We start from the raw sequence: 18,200 nt of genomic DNA on the forward strand, positions 1-18,200 counted from the left end.
ATCCAGGATAGGGGATACCCAGCTGATCGCTGTTGGTCCAATCACTGAGACCTCCACAATCTGTCCCCACAGTCAGTGCTCAACACGTCTGCCTCCCAAGTTCAAATAGATATCCCCTTTCCTGGGGATACATTGTAATTGTGGGATAACCCCCTTTAAATAACGTGTACTGAATACTGATAATATATATAGAATTATTTACATTATTAATGTTCATTTTTTTCTTACTTCCATCCATAGATTTCAGTCAGAAGACGATGGGCGCACATCCTCCATTTTATCCAGAGAAGAGTCAGTCCTCCTGTGTAGCTGTGTATCGGTTATGTCGCTGGGAATCACGTTGCTTTCTTCTGATAACTTCTTCTTGTTGTTTTTTACAGCGTCCCAGGAACCTGTATACATAAGTCACTGGATAGATCCCTGCAACTTTTATGTCCACCGTGTTTTCCACAAAAGGCAAATCATCCTACTTGAGCGGGAGCTCTCGTCACTTGGTTGGACATCCAGGCAGTGTTATCCTACAGACGTGGTGGAGATAGGTACTTATATGTGTTCTGACTGGTACAAAAACCACAGTTTACTGTGTTACTTCTATTCAGCCCATGGTCCTATATGGTAAAAAATAGAACAGAAATAGCGCTCCATGGTGCAGGACCTGACACAATCAGAAAAAGAAAGCTTGTTATAGAGTGAAACTCTATGGAGCCAGACTCTTTTATTCTTACACAGAGTGTATCAATTTTGTCTTCTTTGGGGCAAATGAAAGTGGTAACAGGTTCTGTAGGGCGCAGGTGTCAAACTGGTGGCCCTCCAGCCGTTGCAAATTTACAATTGCCATCATTCCTGGACAGCCAAAGTGCTAAGCTTATTCTATCGGCTCAACCTTGTGTGTGTTTTACTACAATAAAGTGTATGGGCACCATTGGTTTTGCTAACATCCATGTCACTACTACTAGCATAAATCACTACCCACAGCCCACTTCAGGTTGCACAGGTAGTCCAGCTCCTCCAGGGTGGCGCATCCATTCATGTTATTGCAGGTAGGTTTGCTGTTTCCTCCACAATGGCCTCCTTTGGGGATAAGTTATGCAATTTTCCATTTTCTATAATAATCTGACCATGGGCTCAATGACTCTCTTCATTATACTCTATAAGGACTGGGAAAAATGTAAATTGTAAAACTGTTTGTTGTTTTCCTAGGAGAAGTCATCGCTTTCAGGAGTATCCCGCTCATTAAATGGTGCCGTGGAACAATTGTTGAAATGGTTCCTCTGGAGAGTAAATGCAGTCTAACGGCTTGTGGTCCAGCAAGATATAAAATAGAGGATATCAAGCGTCTAACGCTCTTCTTACTTGACTATGGGGGTACTGAGACTTTTATTGCAAGGTACTGTATATTCTATCTGTGTGGAATGGTGACTAAAAAGGAATGTGTCATCAGAAAATGACCCTATTACACGGCCTGATCTACACGAGGAAGCGAGTGCCAACCTGTCAGATCAGAGCTCGCTTCCTCCTCCATCCCCGCTCACTGTCTGTTTTATTACACGCAGTGGCAGCAAGTGGGGAGAAGCGGGGAAGGAGGGGTGGAGCTGCAGGGTGGTGCCGCCCGGACGGGTAGCCCATTCAAGAGAATGTTGGTTTGCTGCCACCGCTTCAATTACACGGAGCAGTGCCCAGCAGGCCCAAACCATTATCCTCCGTAACAGCTGATAATCGTCACAAGTACTAATGATAATGTAATAGGACCAAGTGTTTAAATAACAGCTGACAATTCAACAAACAGCTCATATTACCCATCCATGCTCCCCATCTTCTCCTGCGCTCTGCTTCCACAACGGTCCCATGCACTGCAGCTTCAGAGAGGCCCTTCTGAGTGGACAGGCCGCAGCGGTCCCAGTTAGTGATCGGCTGAGTGGACTGTCAGCTCAGATGGGCTGCTGTGAAGCTGCAGCATGCAGGACCAGGGAGAAAGCACAGCGCAGGAGAACACCGGGAACGTGGACAGGTGATGTAAACTGTTTGGAAAGGGCTGCACAGACATCGCTAACAGTGTCCATAAACAATCTAGCAGGTTGATCGGGCTTGCCATCGGCCGGTGTAATAGGACCCTAAAGCCCGGCCATCAATGCAATATCCTGGAAAGGCCTGTTCTTTGGCCTATCACATCTCAGATTAGTCTGCCCATTTAATATATATACTGATAGATATGAGGTGCAGGTGTGACTATTACTAGCACAAAAACCATTATGTTATTTTGTACCAATCAGTAATCCGTGCTTGTATTGTCTGTTTCTGAAGGCAGACGGGCAGCTGTGTCATGAACATTCGCTTACTGGAGGACTACGAGACGGAAGTGAAACATCTACACAAGATGCTAACAAAGCTGAGCTTTACCGATGATAAAAGCGTCATGGTCTTTCCTCCCCTCGCTGTTCACTGCTCATTGGATATACATACAAAAAGTGAGGTAAGTAAAGAGAACAGTGGTCCCTGAGAGCCCTGTGTGATCGGACTGGGTGCCTGCAGCTCCTCCTACTGCTGTAGGACTGAAGGAGATCGCTCTCAGCCATGTTTGTCCGTGTCATAGCAGTTAATGAAGTGGCAGTAACGAAAGTGCACTGCTTCTCCATTTGCAAAAAGGCGCTTTGGTACCGACAATCCAGAGGTTGGACATTTATCATTTCTCACTTTTCAATGGGAAAACCAATTAAAGGGGTACTCAATTGAAAATCTTTTTCTTTCAACACAACTGGTTTAAGAAATTTATATAAATTTGTAATTTACTTCTATTTAAAAAAAATCTCCAGTCTTCTAGTACTTATCAGCTGCTGTATGTCCTGCAGGAAGTGGTGTATTCTCTCCAGTCTGACACTGTGCTCCCTGCTGCCACCTCTGTCCATGTCAGGAACCGTCCAGAGCAGGAAAGGTTTTCTATGGGGATTTGCTGCTGCTCTGGACAGTTCCTGACATGGACAGAGGTGGCAGCAGAGAGCACACATTGATCATCCTCCCAGTACACAGTACACATGGGTATGGGACCCTGGTCTGTATAGCGCTGTTCAGCAGGTGATCGGCAACTGTTTCTTTTTTATTTGTTTGTTTATTGCAGGATGGATTATTGAAAAAACAAATCAAAGAATATGTTACAAGAGTGATCGGTAATAAATGCGTATCCATGAAAGTCTTCAGGGAAGAAGACAATAAGCTGATCGTCGACCTGAAGACAGCTTGTGGGAATAACGTCCCTAAGGACATGCCCATGTCTCTCCATGATGCCCTTGTTTCTATGGAATTGGCAAGGTGAGCAAGTTATGTGAACAGATCTGGCTGTCATCGTGGATTGTCATAAAATGACACCTCTCTGGTCTGTCAGTCTGTTTCATACTGTAATAATACTAGTGGATTGCTAAGTTGTTCACCTATAACAATATGTAGAAAAACTCCGGCACTCACCAATAATTTTCTTTCGTTTAATTAGCGCAGGTGCATCAATAGTTACAATGAGTACGCGTTAGGTCCTAAGCTGATGAAGGCCTTGCCTTGCCGAAACGTGGACTGATTGTAAGGGTTGATGCATCTGCACTGAATAAATTAAAGAAAATTATAGGTGAGTGCCGGGATTTTATCTACATATTGCTGGTTTCTCCATCACAAGCACCACCAACTCATGGAGTGCCGTCCTTCTCCTACTGTTCACCTATAGCAGTCCTCGGGGTCCTAATAATGTCCCCCCATACTCAGTTGTCCCCAGATGTTAGGCGGCATGGACACGTCCACAAAAAACTGTCGGTGCACTCCATGTAGTGGAGCTTGAAGCTCCCGGCATCATGATTCATTATGATGTTGGGAGCTCTAAAAACTGTTAAAGTGATATTGAAGTATAGCTATCACCACCAAAGTCAGCCCCATTGGCGTCCCATTCTTTAGAAGACATCAGGCAGTCCAGGCTACATGTCTTATTTCTTACGGGTGTCTTTAGCTGCATCTAACCTTGTTAAAAAATATTTCAGGTTTCCCTCCAATGTTTCTCGTGTACTAAGCGACACTGCGACCAGTCACTACAAAGATCCAGTATTACCATGGAACAAGAGCGAAGTCGTCATCATCTGCCACTTCAATGATCCGTCAGACTTTTATATCCATGCAGTAAGTTTAAGAAATGTAAATATAGAAATCTTCTTAGAAACTTAAAGGACAACTCCCGCGGGACCCCAAAAAAAAAAAAAAACACAGACACACACAGACACCATACTCACCATCTCTCCGGTGACGATCGCCACTCGATTCGCCCGCCGTCCGCCTCTCCGTCGCCGCCTTCCGCCATCCAGCGATGTCTCCAACTTCCGGGTCCAGGGGATGGAAAAGGCTGCCAGTGCGCTTGCGCACCGGCAGCCTTTTCATTGGCTGGAGCGCATCACATGGCTTCCAGCAAGCTCAGCCAATCAGGGCTGAGCAAGCTGGAAGCCATGTGATGCGCTCCAGCCAATGAAAAGGCTGCTGGTGCGCATGTGCACCAGCAGCCTTTTCATCCCCATTCACTTTGCATGAAGACGCCGAGGAGGAAGAAGACCCGGACCGCCCCTCGGCTCTGACGTCGTCGTCACCAGATGCCGCCCCGGAGAAGAGGACCGTGACGATCGTAATAGGTAATGTATACATTCCTTAACTTCCGGGGTGGGGGGTCGGGGGTCCGAAAGTGGGGGAAGGGGGCCAGGCCGGGTATTTAACCACATTACAAAGTTATATAACTTTGTAATGTGTGTTAAATGAGCAAAAAAAATTTTTTGTGGGAGTTGTCCTTTAAAGGGTTTTTTTGGGAACTTTTTATTTATTTGTGGCCTATCCTCAGATTAAGCCTTTACTATGTGTTCTGTGCCAGATCTGATACCCTGTATCCCTACAGTCAGCTGTTTGGCAGAGCTGCTGCTTTCCCATATATGGTGAATGAAGCTTAAAGTAGACAGCGCCATACATTGTGTAGTGGCCATGCTGGGTTACTGCAGCTCAGCTTCTATTGAAGTGATAGGCATTGGCGAATAAAAGCCTAAAAAAACTTTAAAAGCTAACCTATAATTTCAAGTGACTTTATAGAATTAGCTGTCCTGTGTGTACATGAGGAGCAGCACCATATTTCTGGCCGATATATATCTAGTATATAAAATTTTTCTGTACAGATTTCTGTTCTGCAAGCTAAGGCTAGGTTCACACTAGAAAAACAATGGCCGTATTTCATCACAATGCCGTTATTTGAGAAATAACTGGCATTGTTTGCACAACAACAGCCATTGTTACGAAATTTGGTCGTTGTTTTTACAGCCTGTATGTGCCTTACCCCCTCCCCCCCCCATAGACTTGTATTGCTTGTAATCTGATCGCTGATCAGATCATCACCACTGGCTGCTGCTTGCACCCATCCCACGTTTCCCCCCTCCCAGCTCTCTGTGTGTGCGTGAAATAGCAAAGGCTGCAAGCGGGGAATGAGGGGAAAGCAAGCCCTAATCTGACAATTCGACATCACTTCCCCCTTATATTGTGACGTGTAATACAGCGTAAGTCATAAACAGTAAACAAAAGAGTGGATGACAGCTAAGGCCAGGTTTACATTCATCTGGCGGCGTTTCCCTCCGGTATAGTAGAAAACAGCTGGAGGGAAACGCATCTTTGAACTGATCCCATTCATTTCAATGGGCGTGCCTGTTGATGGGGAAAAAAAGGATAGAAAGTCAGATGTCTTTTTGGCATCAGTTGTGTTCAGTTTCTGAAGAAAAACCTGACACCGATGAAACTGAAAAATGTAAGCTCAGCCTTATCAGGGGAGAGGAAAGATGTTTGATAAAACAGGCATTTTTGTCTGATAAGGTATATTAGAGTTTCTTCTATCATTGATCAATGGAAATTAAAGTTACAACAACAGTGCCTGTTTAAGTCCATTGACTTTTATATTTTTCCTGTTACTTTAAAATCTTCAAAAAACGGTGTCCCTTCCACATCTTTCATGCACGTCGTCCCATCCCATCTCTCGGTTTGGTTTTCTTTTTACTGTTTTTGCTTTTCTTCAAACGACTTCAGCTGGAAAGATCAGACTATGGAATGATTGTGGAGAAGTTGCAGGAAGTGTACAACAGCAAAGAAGCTGATGACTTGCAAATGTATTGCCCGTCAGTGGGTCAACCCTGCGTGGCTAAATATAATACTGAGGATGACCACTGGTACAGAGCCGAAATTAAGGGTAAGTTTACCTATGTGGTTCATATGATGTAATTTGTCACAACTAAACTGTTTACGGTAGGTTTTCACATAGACCCCCGCTGATCCCAAAGTGATGGCACATTCTAGCATACTCTAGGAAGTAAAGGTCATTTAAAGGGATAGTTCATCAAAAAAATTTTCTTTAAAATAACTGGTCACAGAAAGTACCGGAGATTTGTAGTTTACTTTTATTAAAAAATCTCCAGTCTTCCAGAACTTATCAGCTGCTATATGTCCTGCAGGAAGTGGTGTATTCTCTCCAGTCTGACACAGTGCTCTCTGCTGCCACCTCTGTCTATGTCAGGAACTGTCCAGAGTAGCAGCAAATCCCCATAGAAAACCTCTCCTGCTCTGGACAGTTCCTGACATGGACAGAGGTGGCAGCAGAGAGCACTGTGTCAGACTGGAAAGAATATACCACTTCCTGCAGAACATACAGCAGCTGATAAGTGCTGGTTGACTTGAGATTTTTTTTTATGGAAGTAAATTACAAATCTCTGGCACTTTCTTGCACCAGTTGATTTAAAAGAGAAACAATTTTTGGTGACCTACCCCTTTAAAGCAGGCTGCAGACTGTTGTGTGTGTATCATATGTTTATATACTTTGCATTATTTTCTTTTCCAGCTTTACTCAATCCTTTTGAAGCTGTCATAAAGTATGTTGACTTTGGCAGTATCGGCACAGTTAATATTGCAGATTTAAAAAGTTTGAAGGATGAGTTTATGACGTTACCATGCCAGGTAAGTATTGATGTCACTGAATGCGCACATTGTATCTTCCATTGTATTTAGATCAGTGATGGCTAACCTTGACACTCCAGCTGTTGCAAAACTACAATCCCCATCATGCCTGAACAACCAAAGATATGGCTTTGGCTGCCCAGGTATCATGGTAAATGTAGTTTTACAACAGCTGGAGTGTCAAGGTTAGCCATCATTGTATCTAGATATTAGGTTATATCTGCAGATGATCACTGCTACACAATCCAGAGTTGCAATTCAAGATTGAAGGGATTTTATGTATAATCTTAAAGGAGAAGTCCGGCCGTGGTTAAAATCCAATGCCTGTCAAATTGGACGAACATAACAACCAATCTGCCGCATAACCAGCTCTGGGACCCCACCGCGCGTCATTTTGTGATGATGTCATTACTCTGGGAAGAATGCCCGTCCCGACTGATGGACTGCCCGTTTAGCCAATCAGTGACTGGAGCGGCATCCCACCTTAGTCACTGACTGGCTTGGCGGCCAGTCCATCAGTCGGGTGGTGACGTCGGCATTGGTGGAGATCCCAAAGCCCAGGGGAATGGAGAAAACATGGATACAGCCTATGATCGTTCTGGTTTGTGCTAACCCAAACTCTCCGAAAGGTTCGCTCATCTCTACCATTCACTAATGCACACTTACTGGAGGTTCATCGTACCATTTTCTCTCTGTGTAAAGCCATGACCCCTTGGAAGCAGGCCATTCCTCCTCACCGCATGGCACTCATAGCCATAAGAAGGATAAAATTAAGGGGTTTGGGACCAGGCACTTCTATTAGTGATCTAAATTCTAATACATTTTCTTGGATGTCCAGGACCTGTTCTGTCCAAGCACAATTCAAAGTGTTCCTGTCGTATGAAAAAAACTTTTTACATGTCATACAAACCAATTGTGAGAATGAACCGGGAGAAGACAGTGCTTAGTGTGGTCATCTCCTGGGTCTATGTCATGTGATGAGTTGGGCTCTATTCCACGGCCCGATAGTCGTTTAACAAGGGCTGCATGGACACCGTTTCTGATGTCCTTGCAGCCCTTGCTTAAACTGCATACATTACCTATCCATGGTCCAGGGCTCCTCTTGCGGTCCACTTCTCCCCTGGTCCCAGCCAGTGATTGGCTGCGCGGTCTAACAGCTAAGACAGGCCGCTCTGAAGCTGCAGCGTGCGAGACCTAGGGAGAAGCAGAGCGCAGGAGGAGCCCTTCAGCATGGATCGGTAATGTATGCACTTTGCAAATCGTCAGCCGCCGGTGCCCGACAGTTATAGGTCCAAACCTAGATCAACGATCAGCCGATGATTGTTGTCATCAGCTGATGGTTGTGTTTATTACACGGAACAGAAATCGTCCGGATAGGGCGATTCAGCCGATTATTATTTTGTGTAATAGGGCCTTAAGTCTATGGAGCACAACTCTGTCACTGACACAGAGTGGGGGGCGGACTGTGAGGCAGCATGCTGCTCTCCCCACTCGTGATGAGTACGGGTCTGAACCCTCAAATCTGGACCGATCAAAACTTTTGTCTGTATGACATGTCAAAAGTTTTTGGATAATCAATGGAGCAGGTTGGCCGGATGACACTGGAGGTGGGGAGGGGGTTTGCAGTGCTCCTGGCTGAAGATTACTCCGACTAACAGCACAGGACCGGTGTTAGGAGGAAGATAAGACACAAACCTTCCTCCTCAGCGTCCCAGGCGCTATAGGGGATATCAGCAGGTTAGAGTCGTCATAATTATGTAGGGGGGCTTATAAGCCATTCATGCTTTATTTGGAGCTCTGGGAATAAAGGACACATAATGTATCTCTTACCCCTATGTATCTCTTATAGGCCATAGGCTGCAGATTGGCTCATATTCATCCTCTCAGTGCCGCCCCCGGTTGGAGCCCAGAAGCCTGTGCACTCTTCCAGGAGCTGACTTTCCAGAAACAGCTGAAGTGTACATTCCTAGGTGCAGTATGCCGTCTATTCCGTATTTATTATGTACATTATGTTGTGGGTTTTAGTGGAGCTCGGACAGGCCGTTTTTACCGATGTCCTTTTCCCTTCCCAGTCTCCAGCACAGTCTGGACACAGGATTGGTGCTTAGTTCTCTGAACGGTCAGGTCTCTGCACTTTCTTTGAGGCATGCAACACGCAGGTCTGCAGAAGCTCCATGGGACGTAAACCTGTTCTTGGACACTCATTAGGATCCCTCATTTTATCCCTTTAGGGACACCTCCATATGTTTCATCTCTTGGAGGGAAGCCCTTCTTGTTGCAGTCACTTCCATTAGATGTCTGAATTGGCAGCAGTCTCTTGTCGCCCTTCCTTCCTTCACCAGGACACTTACCTTCTTTACACCCGTGGTTCAACCCCCTGTATGTGTCACGTTTTCCTTCAGATAATATTGTCTTTCCTATCCCAGATGGGCAATGCAAGGGTTATTGGCTTCCATCCATAGCCTATTGGAGATGTGCAGTGCCATCACAGGCCACTTCCTTCAGGGTCACTGTGCACTCTGCCCAATCCAGGGGGGGCTTCTTATTCAATTCATGAGCAGTCCTAGGCCCTTCTGGTGTGCAAAGCCATTACCATTACTTCTATCCACACCTTTTCCAAACTTTACAAGATGCACATTGCAAGGTTTTGCTGACAGCAGTGGCTGACCCTTACCTCTAGCCTCCTTTTCTTTTTTCCACCCCCAGGGTCACCCTCCTGTATTTGTCAAACACACATTCAGAAGCAGCAGCAGCATGGAGGACATTATAGAGAAAAACTGAGCAGTTGGAGTTGTAAATCAAGCATTGGATCTAATACTCACTATTGTCTGTAGATTCTCTGTATCAGCTTCTGGTTCTCTCCAGATACGTCCCCCGCCTCTCCTCCTTCACCTCTTACCATATACTTTTTCTGGGCAGCATGTAATCTCATCCTTCTGTGAGCTACTGGTCTACCTCAAGTTGTTTTTTTAGAGCAAATATTAAGAACAAAAAAGGAAATTAATTTTATAAGAAAAGAAGCATTTTTCTCTGATAAGACACATTACAATGTTTTGTCCATTTGCTTGAACGTCTTATAATAGTAATGGAGCCATGCTAGATGAATGAATCCAGACAGACCTCATTGACTTATAATTTGTCAGGTTTTAATTTCATCACAAGAGCAGAATCGCTGTTCTTGCCAGCAGAATGTTAAGGAAACCTGACAGACCGGGGAGCAGCCGTGTCATATTAAACCCCCCCCCCCGTTGTTTGTCTGTGCAGATCTTCTCCCCGAGGACAAGCTACCTGTTCTCCTTTTTGATTATGACCAAAGTAAGATGGCCAGCGTTAACGTCATGCTTGTGGAGGGAAACGTTGCTTTCTTTTCACCTGGGTAAGTTTTTTTTTTTACTAGTGTGAACATAATCATATGATTTACTGAGTATTATGTTTCTATCATTCTTCATTTAGGATTTTCTGGTTTCCACTTGGCTTTGACATTAAAAAGACTCTGTCAGTAGGTTTATGGCGTCCCATCTACATAAACTAGTGACAGAGAAGCTGAGCAGAATGATGTATCACTTACATTGCTGTGTGCAGCTGATCCAGAGCTCTCCTCCTGAATAACATGGACAATAAGTAGTCCTCTCCATTATGTGCATGAGCCCAGTAGTCCTGGATATTCATGAGCATCAGAAAACTCTGCCCACAAGCTGATTATTGGCAGTCATCTATTCATGCTGTGTATAGGCAGCCAACTGTCAGACAGCAGCTGGGGGGAGGGGTGTGGCAATAATCCTATTCTCCTGCATATTAGGAGAACGGCTGAACAGAATGATGTACGTAATACACCGATCTGTTCAGCATTTCAGTCACTAGTTTATGATGTCCTCTTTGAAGGCGGCATAAACCTAGTGACAGATTCCCCTTAAATTCAGCAGCAACTGCTGATTCAGTGTCTGTAGAACATATAAGCATATGTCTCTTCTCTTCCATTTAGCACATCAGGTCCTGCTGACCGTGATCTACCAGTCAAAGAAGTATGGGATCCAGTATTAGACATAACATCCGATTCTGGTGAAATGTCTCTGTTTGAGCGGAAAGAGCACAACGTGTTCATCAGCCATGTTGTATCTCCCAGCAAAATCTATGTACGCGGGTTAACCACAGAGAACCTTCTAATGGGGTAAGGACTATATAGGCATTAGCTGCTTCATTGCTGAAAAGCCAAACATATTGTTTCCAGTTTAAGGCTATGTTCACACTGTGTATAAACAATGGCCGCTGTTTGGCATGTTCCTGAGGCCTATATGACCATCATTGTGCCTGCAATCCAATAAACTATTGAAGGCTATACAATGTACGTTCGTCAGAATGTGCAGCATCAGTTAGACTATTCATTTTAAAAGCCTGGATAGTAAATCTCACACATTTAACGTTTTTTTAATATTATTTGCTGCTTCCAGTTTACAGGCAGGCATGTTTGACCACTATGAGAAGTCAGAACCAGAAGCTACAAATTGGCAAGTGGATATGATGGTGGCAGTCCTGCTTCAGTCTGACCCAATGTGTTGGGTACGCGGGAAGATTATAAATGTTCTATCAGAGCGTCTGGTAGAGGTAAGAATGGCTTACACACAGTGCTGGTTTTTGCTAAAGTAAAACCTTGAAATGCAAATTGTTAAAGTGACATTGCCCCCCCCTCTTCCATATCAGGAGTCTCAGCACCTTTCTTAAGTTTATATTCTAAACATTTCATATCTTACCAGATAAATGATTTCTTGGTGATCTCTCACCTTAAAAAAGCATGTTATTGTTGGTGGACAATGCCATATGAGCGGGTCTGCACGGCCATAGTGCCTCATATCCCCGCCTACATTGGTGCTGTAGGCCCTGAATCTTCTGCGGTGTCATTGTCGCTGGGCCCCATCCCCTCTGTGACAACTAGATCAGAAGGGGCGGGTCCTAGGTCTTTAAGTCGCCTCATTCTGATGATGTCGCAAAAGGGGTGTGGCCAAGGTACAGATTACATTAAAGAGGACCTGTCACCCCCCGTGCCAGGGTGACAGGCTCCCTCCCCCCCCCTCCCCCCCCCCCCCCCCCCCCCCCCCCCCCCGTTAGAGCCCCCTTTACTCACGTGATCCCGCCGGGTCCTGCTTCCTGAGCCGGTCGGGTCACGGAGATATCAGCGCCCGAAGCCCGGCGCGCTGACAGGGGAGTCCGATGCCCATAGAGAATGACGGAGCATCGGACTCCCCATTCATTCTCTATGGGCGTCTGACTCTGCTGTCAGCGCTCGTGTCGGGCTTCGGGCACTGATATCTCCGTGACCCGACCGGCTCAGCAAGCGGGACCCGGCCGGATCACGTGAGTATAGGGGGCTGTAACGGGGGTCAGGAGCCTGTCACCCCGGCACGGGGGTTGACAGGTCTCCTTTAAGGAGGGTGTGGGGCCTACTGTGCTGATGTAGGCGGGGATATGGGGCACTACAGCCATGAAGCCCTGCCCATATGGTACTGTCCACTAACAATAACATGCATATATGAAGAGAGAGACCACAAAGAAATTCTTTATCTTGTAAGATATGAAATGTCCATAATATAAGCTTAAGAACTGTGCTGAGAACTCCTGATATGAAAATGAGGGGTTAAAGGGGTTGTCCGGCGATAAAAAATTATTCACAGAATAACACACATTACAAAGTTATACAACTTTGTAATGTATGTTATGTCTGTGAATGGCCCCCTTCCCCGTGTCCCCCCACCCCCCACCCGTGTACCCGGAAGTGTGGTGCGCTATACATACCTGTCACGTGCCGACCACGGTCTCCGATCCTCAGCAGTGACGTCTTCTTCGGGCGGCCAGCGGATCTTCCCGAGTGCTGGCCGCCCTCTGCAGCGTCATCCGAAGCTCAGCCGCGATTGGCTGAGCATAACTGTGCTCAGCCAATCGCGGCTGAGCGGCTGATGACGCGGCCACGTCATCAGCTGCTCAGCTGCGATTGGCTGAGCACAGTTATGCTCAGCCAATTGTGGCTGAGCTTCGGATGACGCTGCAGAGGGCGGCCAGCACTCGGGAAGATCCGCTGGCCGCCCGAAGAAGACGTCACTGCTGAGGATCGGAGACCGTGGTCGGCACGTGACAGGTATGTATAGCGCACCACACTTCCGGGTACACGGGTGGGGGGTGGGGGGACACGGGGAAGGGGGCCATTCACAGACATAACATACATTATAAAGTTGTATAACTTTGTAATGTGTGTTATTCTGTGAATAATTTTTTATCGCCGGACAACCCCTTTAATATCACTTACATTCCCAGCAAGGATTTGTGTATGACTGGCAGCTTTTTTTTTTTAATTTGTTATTATTATTATTATTATTATTATTATTATTATTATTATTATTATTTATTAACAATATGTCCTCCAAAAGGTCAGAACAGAACTTCTGGGGAGTCATAACTTGTTTTTTGTTCCTTGCTATAGCAGCCCCAGTTACAGAGGAAAATTTCCAGGTCCAGCAAAAGTAGAAGTGTATTCCATGTCAAAAGTTAAAACCCAATAATGGGAGCAAGTAGGCATCACACGACGCGTTAAGCGCATGCGTGCTTATCCATGCTATGACATATGATTGGCATGATTAAGCGCACATGCACAAAATGCGTGGTGTGATACCTGCTTCCCCCCATCATGGAGTTTTAACTTTTGAAATGGAATAAACTTATACTTTTTACTTATTTTTTAAATTATACTTTAAATTATTTGTGCTGGACCTGGAATTTTTTCTTATTGTCAACTTGGAGTGTTGGTTGGCAACCATCTTGGATCCGTGCACCCTCCTGTCAACGCGCCCGGGTGCGATCATTACAGGTGAGCCGACACAAACAGCACTTTATATCCAGAGTTTTTCTTTACAAGGAAAAATATCCCTGACAAGTGACAACTATAACTATAAGGGCTGTGATGGGTCTTGTTAGACTCAGCAACATGGTCATTTGACCTGTCATGAGGGAATCCCATGATTCCTGGAACCAATGAAGACAGTGGCAGCGCTGTTGGTTCCAATGTGTCAATATTGGTTACAAAGGCAGAAATGGTAAAGTTCTCTTTGTACTTTCCTGCTAAGCCAATCAGTTGTCGTAATACTGACCTGCCTCGGCTAGTGATCGGCCGAGCTGGAATTCTCTATCTAGCTGTTGTAAAACTGCAACCTCCATCATTCTGTGAGAGTCATTAGCCTTCTGCCCCAGCGTTCCACTATGCATCTGGCCTGGTCAGGGCACAATGGCAGTTACAGTTTTGCAACAGGTTGGGAAGCACTGGAGTAGCATATGGCCCAACTGGTATTATTAGGCTGTACTTACATTACACCAGTGGTGTACCCACTATCTTGGAATTTACATGTCTCCACCCACTATCCCAGAATGTACATGTCTCCACCCCCTGTTCCAGAATTTAGATGTCTCCACCCACTATTCCAGAATTTAGATGTCTCCACCCACTATTCCAGAATTTACGTGTCTCCACCCACTTTTCTTGAATTTACATATCTCCACCCACTATTCCAGAATTTACATGTCTCCACCTTCTGCTCCAGAATTTACATGTCTCCACCCACTATTCCAGAATGTACATGTCTCCACCCACTATTCCAGAATGTACATGTCTCCACCCACTATTCCAGAATGTACATGTCTCCACCCACTATTCCAGAATGTACATGTCTCCACCCACTATTCCAGAATGTACATGTCTCCACCCACTATTCCAGAATGTACATGTCTCCACCCACTATTCCAGAATGTACATGTTTCCACACACTATTTCAGAATTTACATGTCTCCACCCACTATTCCAGAATTTACATGTCTCCACCTTCTGTCCCAAAATGTACATGCCCCCACCCACTATTCCAGAATTTACATGTCTCCACCCACTATTCCTGAATTTACATGTCTCCACCCACTATTCCAGAATTTGAATGTCACCTCCCACTCCACTCCGCCCCATCTAGTGCAGCAGTAACCAACCTGTAGCTCCCCAGCTGTTGTTAAATTACAACTCTCATCATTGCCCTGATGGCTTTCAAGGCATAAAGGGAGTCGTAGAAGGGGCATACGTTGGGGAACAGTGGACTAGTGTATAGCACATCTTGTATTGTTGTAGAGTAGTAGTGTATATCATGTCTTGTATTGTTGTAGAGTAGTAGTGTATAGCACATCTTGTACTGTTGTAGAGAAGTAATGTATATCACATCTTGTACTGTTGTAGAGCACTAGTGTATAACTCCCACTATCTTGCCAATCGTTAAGTCACGTGTGTCCTTCCCAATGTCTTTTCTCATTATTACTGATTTACTTTCAGGTGTTTTGCTGTGATTTCGGCATGCAGGAAGTGATGGACGTTGCCAACCTAAGAACGTTAGATGAGAGCTTTATGATATATGAAGCCTTATGTCTGGAGTGCACGCTTGTGGATATACAGTAAGGGGTTGTGCTGTGTTTCACATGGCTTAAGTAGAGGGACATTTGTTTCCCCCATCACCCTAACCCTGTATAGTGACTATCTGCTGTGTGTGTATGTTACAGACCTGCCGGGAGATGTCAGGAGTGGACGGCAGCAGTCTGTGACTTTCTTACCTGTCATCTCAGTGGAGCCGTGGTCACAATAGTTATTGAAGTCAGTGCTGTCACCATTCTTTGTATTGTACACATACATGTTCCATTAGTACACCACAGAAATCAGGAAGTTCCATAGAACAAGCCATTCTAGAACCAATATGTTTAAAGGGAAACTATGAGCAGGTTAGAGGAATCTAACCTGCTGATAGCCCCCATTGCACAGGAGACGCCAAGGAGGAAGCTATATCTCTTACCTTTCTCCATGACACTGTTCCAGTGCAGTTAGTAGTTTGCCCCACTTACCAGTAAGACCATTAGGAGTACTGTCCGCTTCCATAGCGGCAATCCAGCCTGACCCCGGGGGCGGATCATTGCTGTGGGGGTGGGCCAGTGATCCTAATGGGTGCCCCAGTGCTCCTAGCGGTCTCACAACTAACTGAATCGGAACAGCACTTAGGAGGAAGGTAAAAGATATACCTTCCTCCTCGGTGTCTCATGTGCCATTGGGGCCATCAGCAGGTCAGATTTGTCTAACCTGCCGACAGTTCCCCTTTAAAGGTGTTTGTATTGGTTGGGTCTGGATGCTGTGGCAGTGGCACGGAATTAAACACTTTTATTCGAAGATTAAGAGTATAGGGTCCAATACTTTCATCCATATAGGGGGACATTTATGAAGACCGGCATAATCATTTGCAGGTCTTAAATAAAGGCGATTGCCCCGCCTGATGTATCTGCCCTGACCTGTGCTTGCCCTGTGGCAGGCGCAATTATCTACACCTACTTCAAATCAGGCATAGATTTCTGCCATTATTTCCGTCTGTGTAAATCATGGTAAATTTGGCGTGGGACGAGCGCCTCCATGATGTACATGGTGCCTTACTCTGCATTTTGTTGGTATATTTGGCTTGGTGTGTGATGGGCAGTAAGTGTCGGATGTAACTTCATGTAATCTGTTTTCCCCTGAAGGATAATGTGAGGTGTTGGCCACCTTTGCCTGTTAGAATTGTCAGTAAGAATGAAGCAGGCGAAATGGTGGATGTGTCTGACTTACTGGTGAAGAAGGGATTAGCGCTGAGAGATAGAAGGTCTGTACTGGTGACCCTGCACCTCTCTATATACAATACTATACGGCACTGTTTTATTCAGCGGTGCACAGAAATGGCAGAATGGGCAGCTTTCTTTCAAGACATTTAGTAAGTTGCCCATACACATCTCACTCAATCCAATCCCATATACATGAAAATGGGGGGGGGGGGGTGTAAGCTGCACCCACCATCCCCCCGATCCTTCCCTCTCTCATCAGCTGTCAGGGGAGAGTCAGCTGTTTTGCGCAGTTAAATCCTGCTAACTGATCAGACAGAAACCCATCAGATCCCCACCCATATAGTCAATAGGATCAGGACCTGCAAGTGCCCATTGTGCAACAGACCGTCTGGCTCCATTTTTCAGACCCATTTTTCTACTTGTTTCCAGCAACTCCACAATCATCTGGTGCCATAAGGGGAAGCAGCTGCTGCTTTTGAAGCATTAAAGGGATACTCCGGCGAAAATCTTTTTCTTTCAAATCAACTGGTTTTAGAAAGTTATATAGATTTGTAATTTACTTCTATTTAGAAATCTTAAGTTGTCCCGTACTTATCAGCTGCTGTGTGTCCTGCAGTAAGTGGTGTATTCTTTACAGTGTGACACAGTGCTCTCTGCTGCCACCTCTGTCCATGTCAGGAACTGTCCAGAGCAGCAGCAAATCCCCCTAGAAAACCTCTCCTGCTCTGGACAGTTCCTGACATGGACAGAGGTGGCAGCAGAGAGCACTGTGTCAGACTGGGGAGAATATACCATTTCCTGCAGGACATACAGCAGCTGATAAGTACTGGAAGACTGGAGATTTTTAAATAGAAGTAATTTACAAACCTGTTTAACTTTCTGTAACCAGTTGTTTTTGAATGAAAAAAGATTTCGCAGGAGTACCCCTTTTAGGTCCTTTTACACCTACAGATCTTCAGCCATCCATACCCTCAAAGCGGCACGCACTTGCAGTGTCTTTACAATCAATCAAGGCTGCAGGAACCATCCCTGTATCATTAGTGAGGCCATTTAAATGCATCGGCCACAATTCTCCTATTTAGACGCTTGGGGCTGGTAAGAGATGATTTAAAGGGCTGCTCGATTTAAATCTTAATTTATTCTTTTTTGCTCAATAAACAGAACATTTTTCTCCCTGCAGCATCAGATACTATTTTAATGGCATCTGAGACTACAACTATATTGCTTCCCAGTGTAACAGTGCTCCCTCTGTGCTCCCATGTAGTAGACAACCCCCCTCTGTGCTCCCTATAAGTAGGTTTGCCAAATATGTGCCACTCTGTGACCCCATATAGTATAGGAGATCTTCTTTGTGCCTCCATCTAGGTAGGGTGTAGTATTGAAGGTATAGTGGATAAGGGTTGTAGTAGTACAGGTACAGATGAGGGGTGTAATAGTGCAGGTATAGATGAGGGGTGTAGTACTACAGGAACAGATGAGGGGTGTAGTACTAGTAGTACAGGTACAGATGAGGGGTATAGTAGTAGTGCAGGTACAGATGAGGGGTGTAATAGTACAGG

At 45.3% G+C, this 18,200-nt stretch overlaps 1 protein-coding gene across 7 annotated transcripts in view; it reads left to right on the plus strand.

Annotated features, from left to right (window-relative positions):
- The window catches only part of LOC138772461 (RING finger protein 17-like), a 53,933-nt gene that overhangs the window by 22,966 nt on the left and 12,767 nt on the right, over window positions 1-18,200 (plus strand). For 6 of the 7 annotated variants that reach the window (XM_069952860.1, XM_069952863.1, XM_069952859.1 and 3 more), the window contains exons 13-27: window positions 241-291; window positions 381-539; window positions 1,201-1,387; window positions 2,302-2,470; window positions 3,113-3,303; window positions 4,014-4,149; window positions 6,073-6,232; window positions 6,878-6,993; window positions 8,843-8,963; window positions 10,258-10,369; window positions 10,976-11,161; window positions 11,442-11,595; window positions 15,341-15,459; window positions 15,565-15,655; window positions 16,564-16,682. In XM_069952860.1, the coding sequence (XP_069808961.1) occupies window positions 241-291; window positions 381-539; window positions 1,201-1,387; window positions 2,302-2,470; window positions 3,113-3,303; window positions 4,014-4,149; window positions 6,073-6,232; window positions 6,878-6,993; window positions 8,843-8,963; window positions 10,258-10,369; window positions 10,976-11,161; window positions 11,442-11,595; window positions 15,341-15,459; window positions 15,565-15,655; window positions 16,564-16,682 (2,071 nt within the window). The remainder of the gene's footprint in view (window positions 1-240; window positions 292-380; window positions 540-1,200; window positions 1,388-2,301; window positions 2,471-3,112; window positions 3,304-4,013; window positions 4,150-6,072; window positions 6,233-6,877; window positions 6,994-8,842; window positions 8,964-10,257; window positions 10,370-10,975; window positions 11,162-11,441; window positions 11,596-15,340; window positions 15,460-15,564; window positions 15,656-16,563; window positions 16,683-18,200) is intronic. The other variant, XM_069952865.1, reaches the window with a different exon arrangement.

Source organism: Dendropsophus ebraccatus, chromosome 14 (genome assembly GCF_027789765.1).
Source record: "Dendropsophus ebraccatus isolate aDenEbr1 chromosome 14, aDenEbr1.pat, whole genome shotgun sequence".
NCBI classification, from domain to species: Eukaryota; Metazoa; Chordata; class Amphibia; order Anura; family Hylidae; genus Dendropsophus; species Dendropsophus ebraccatus.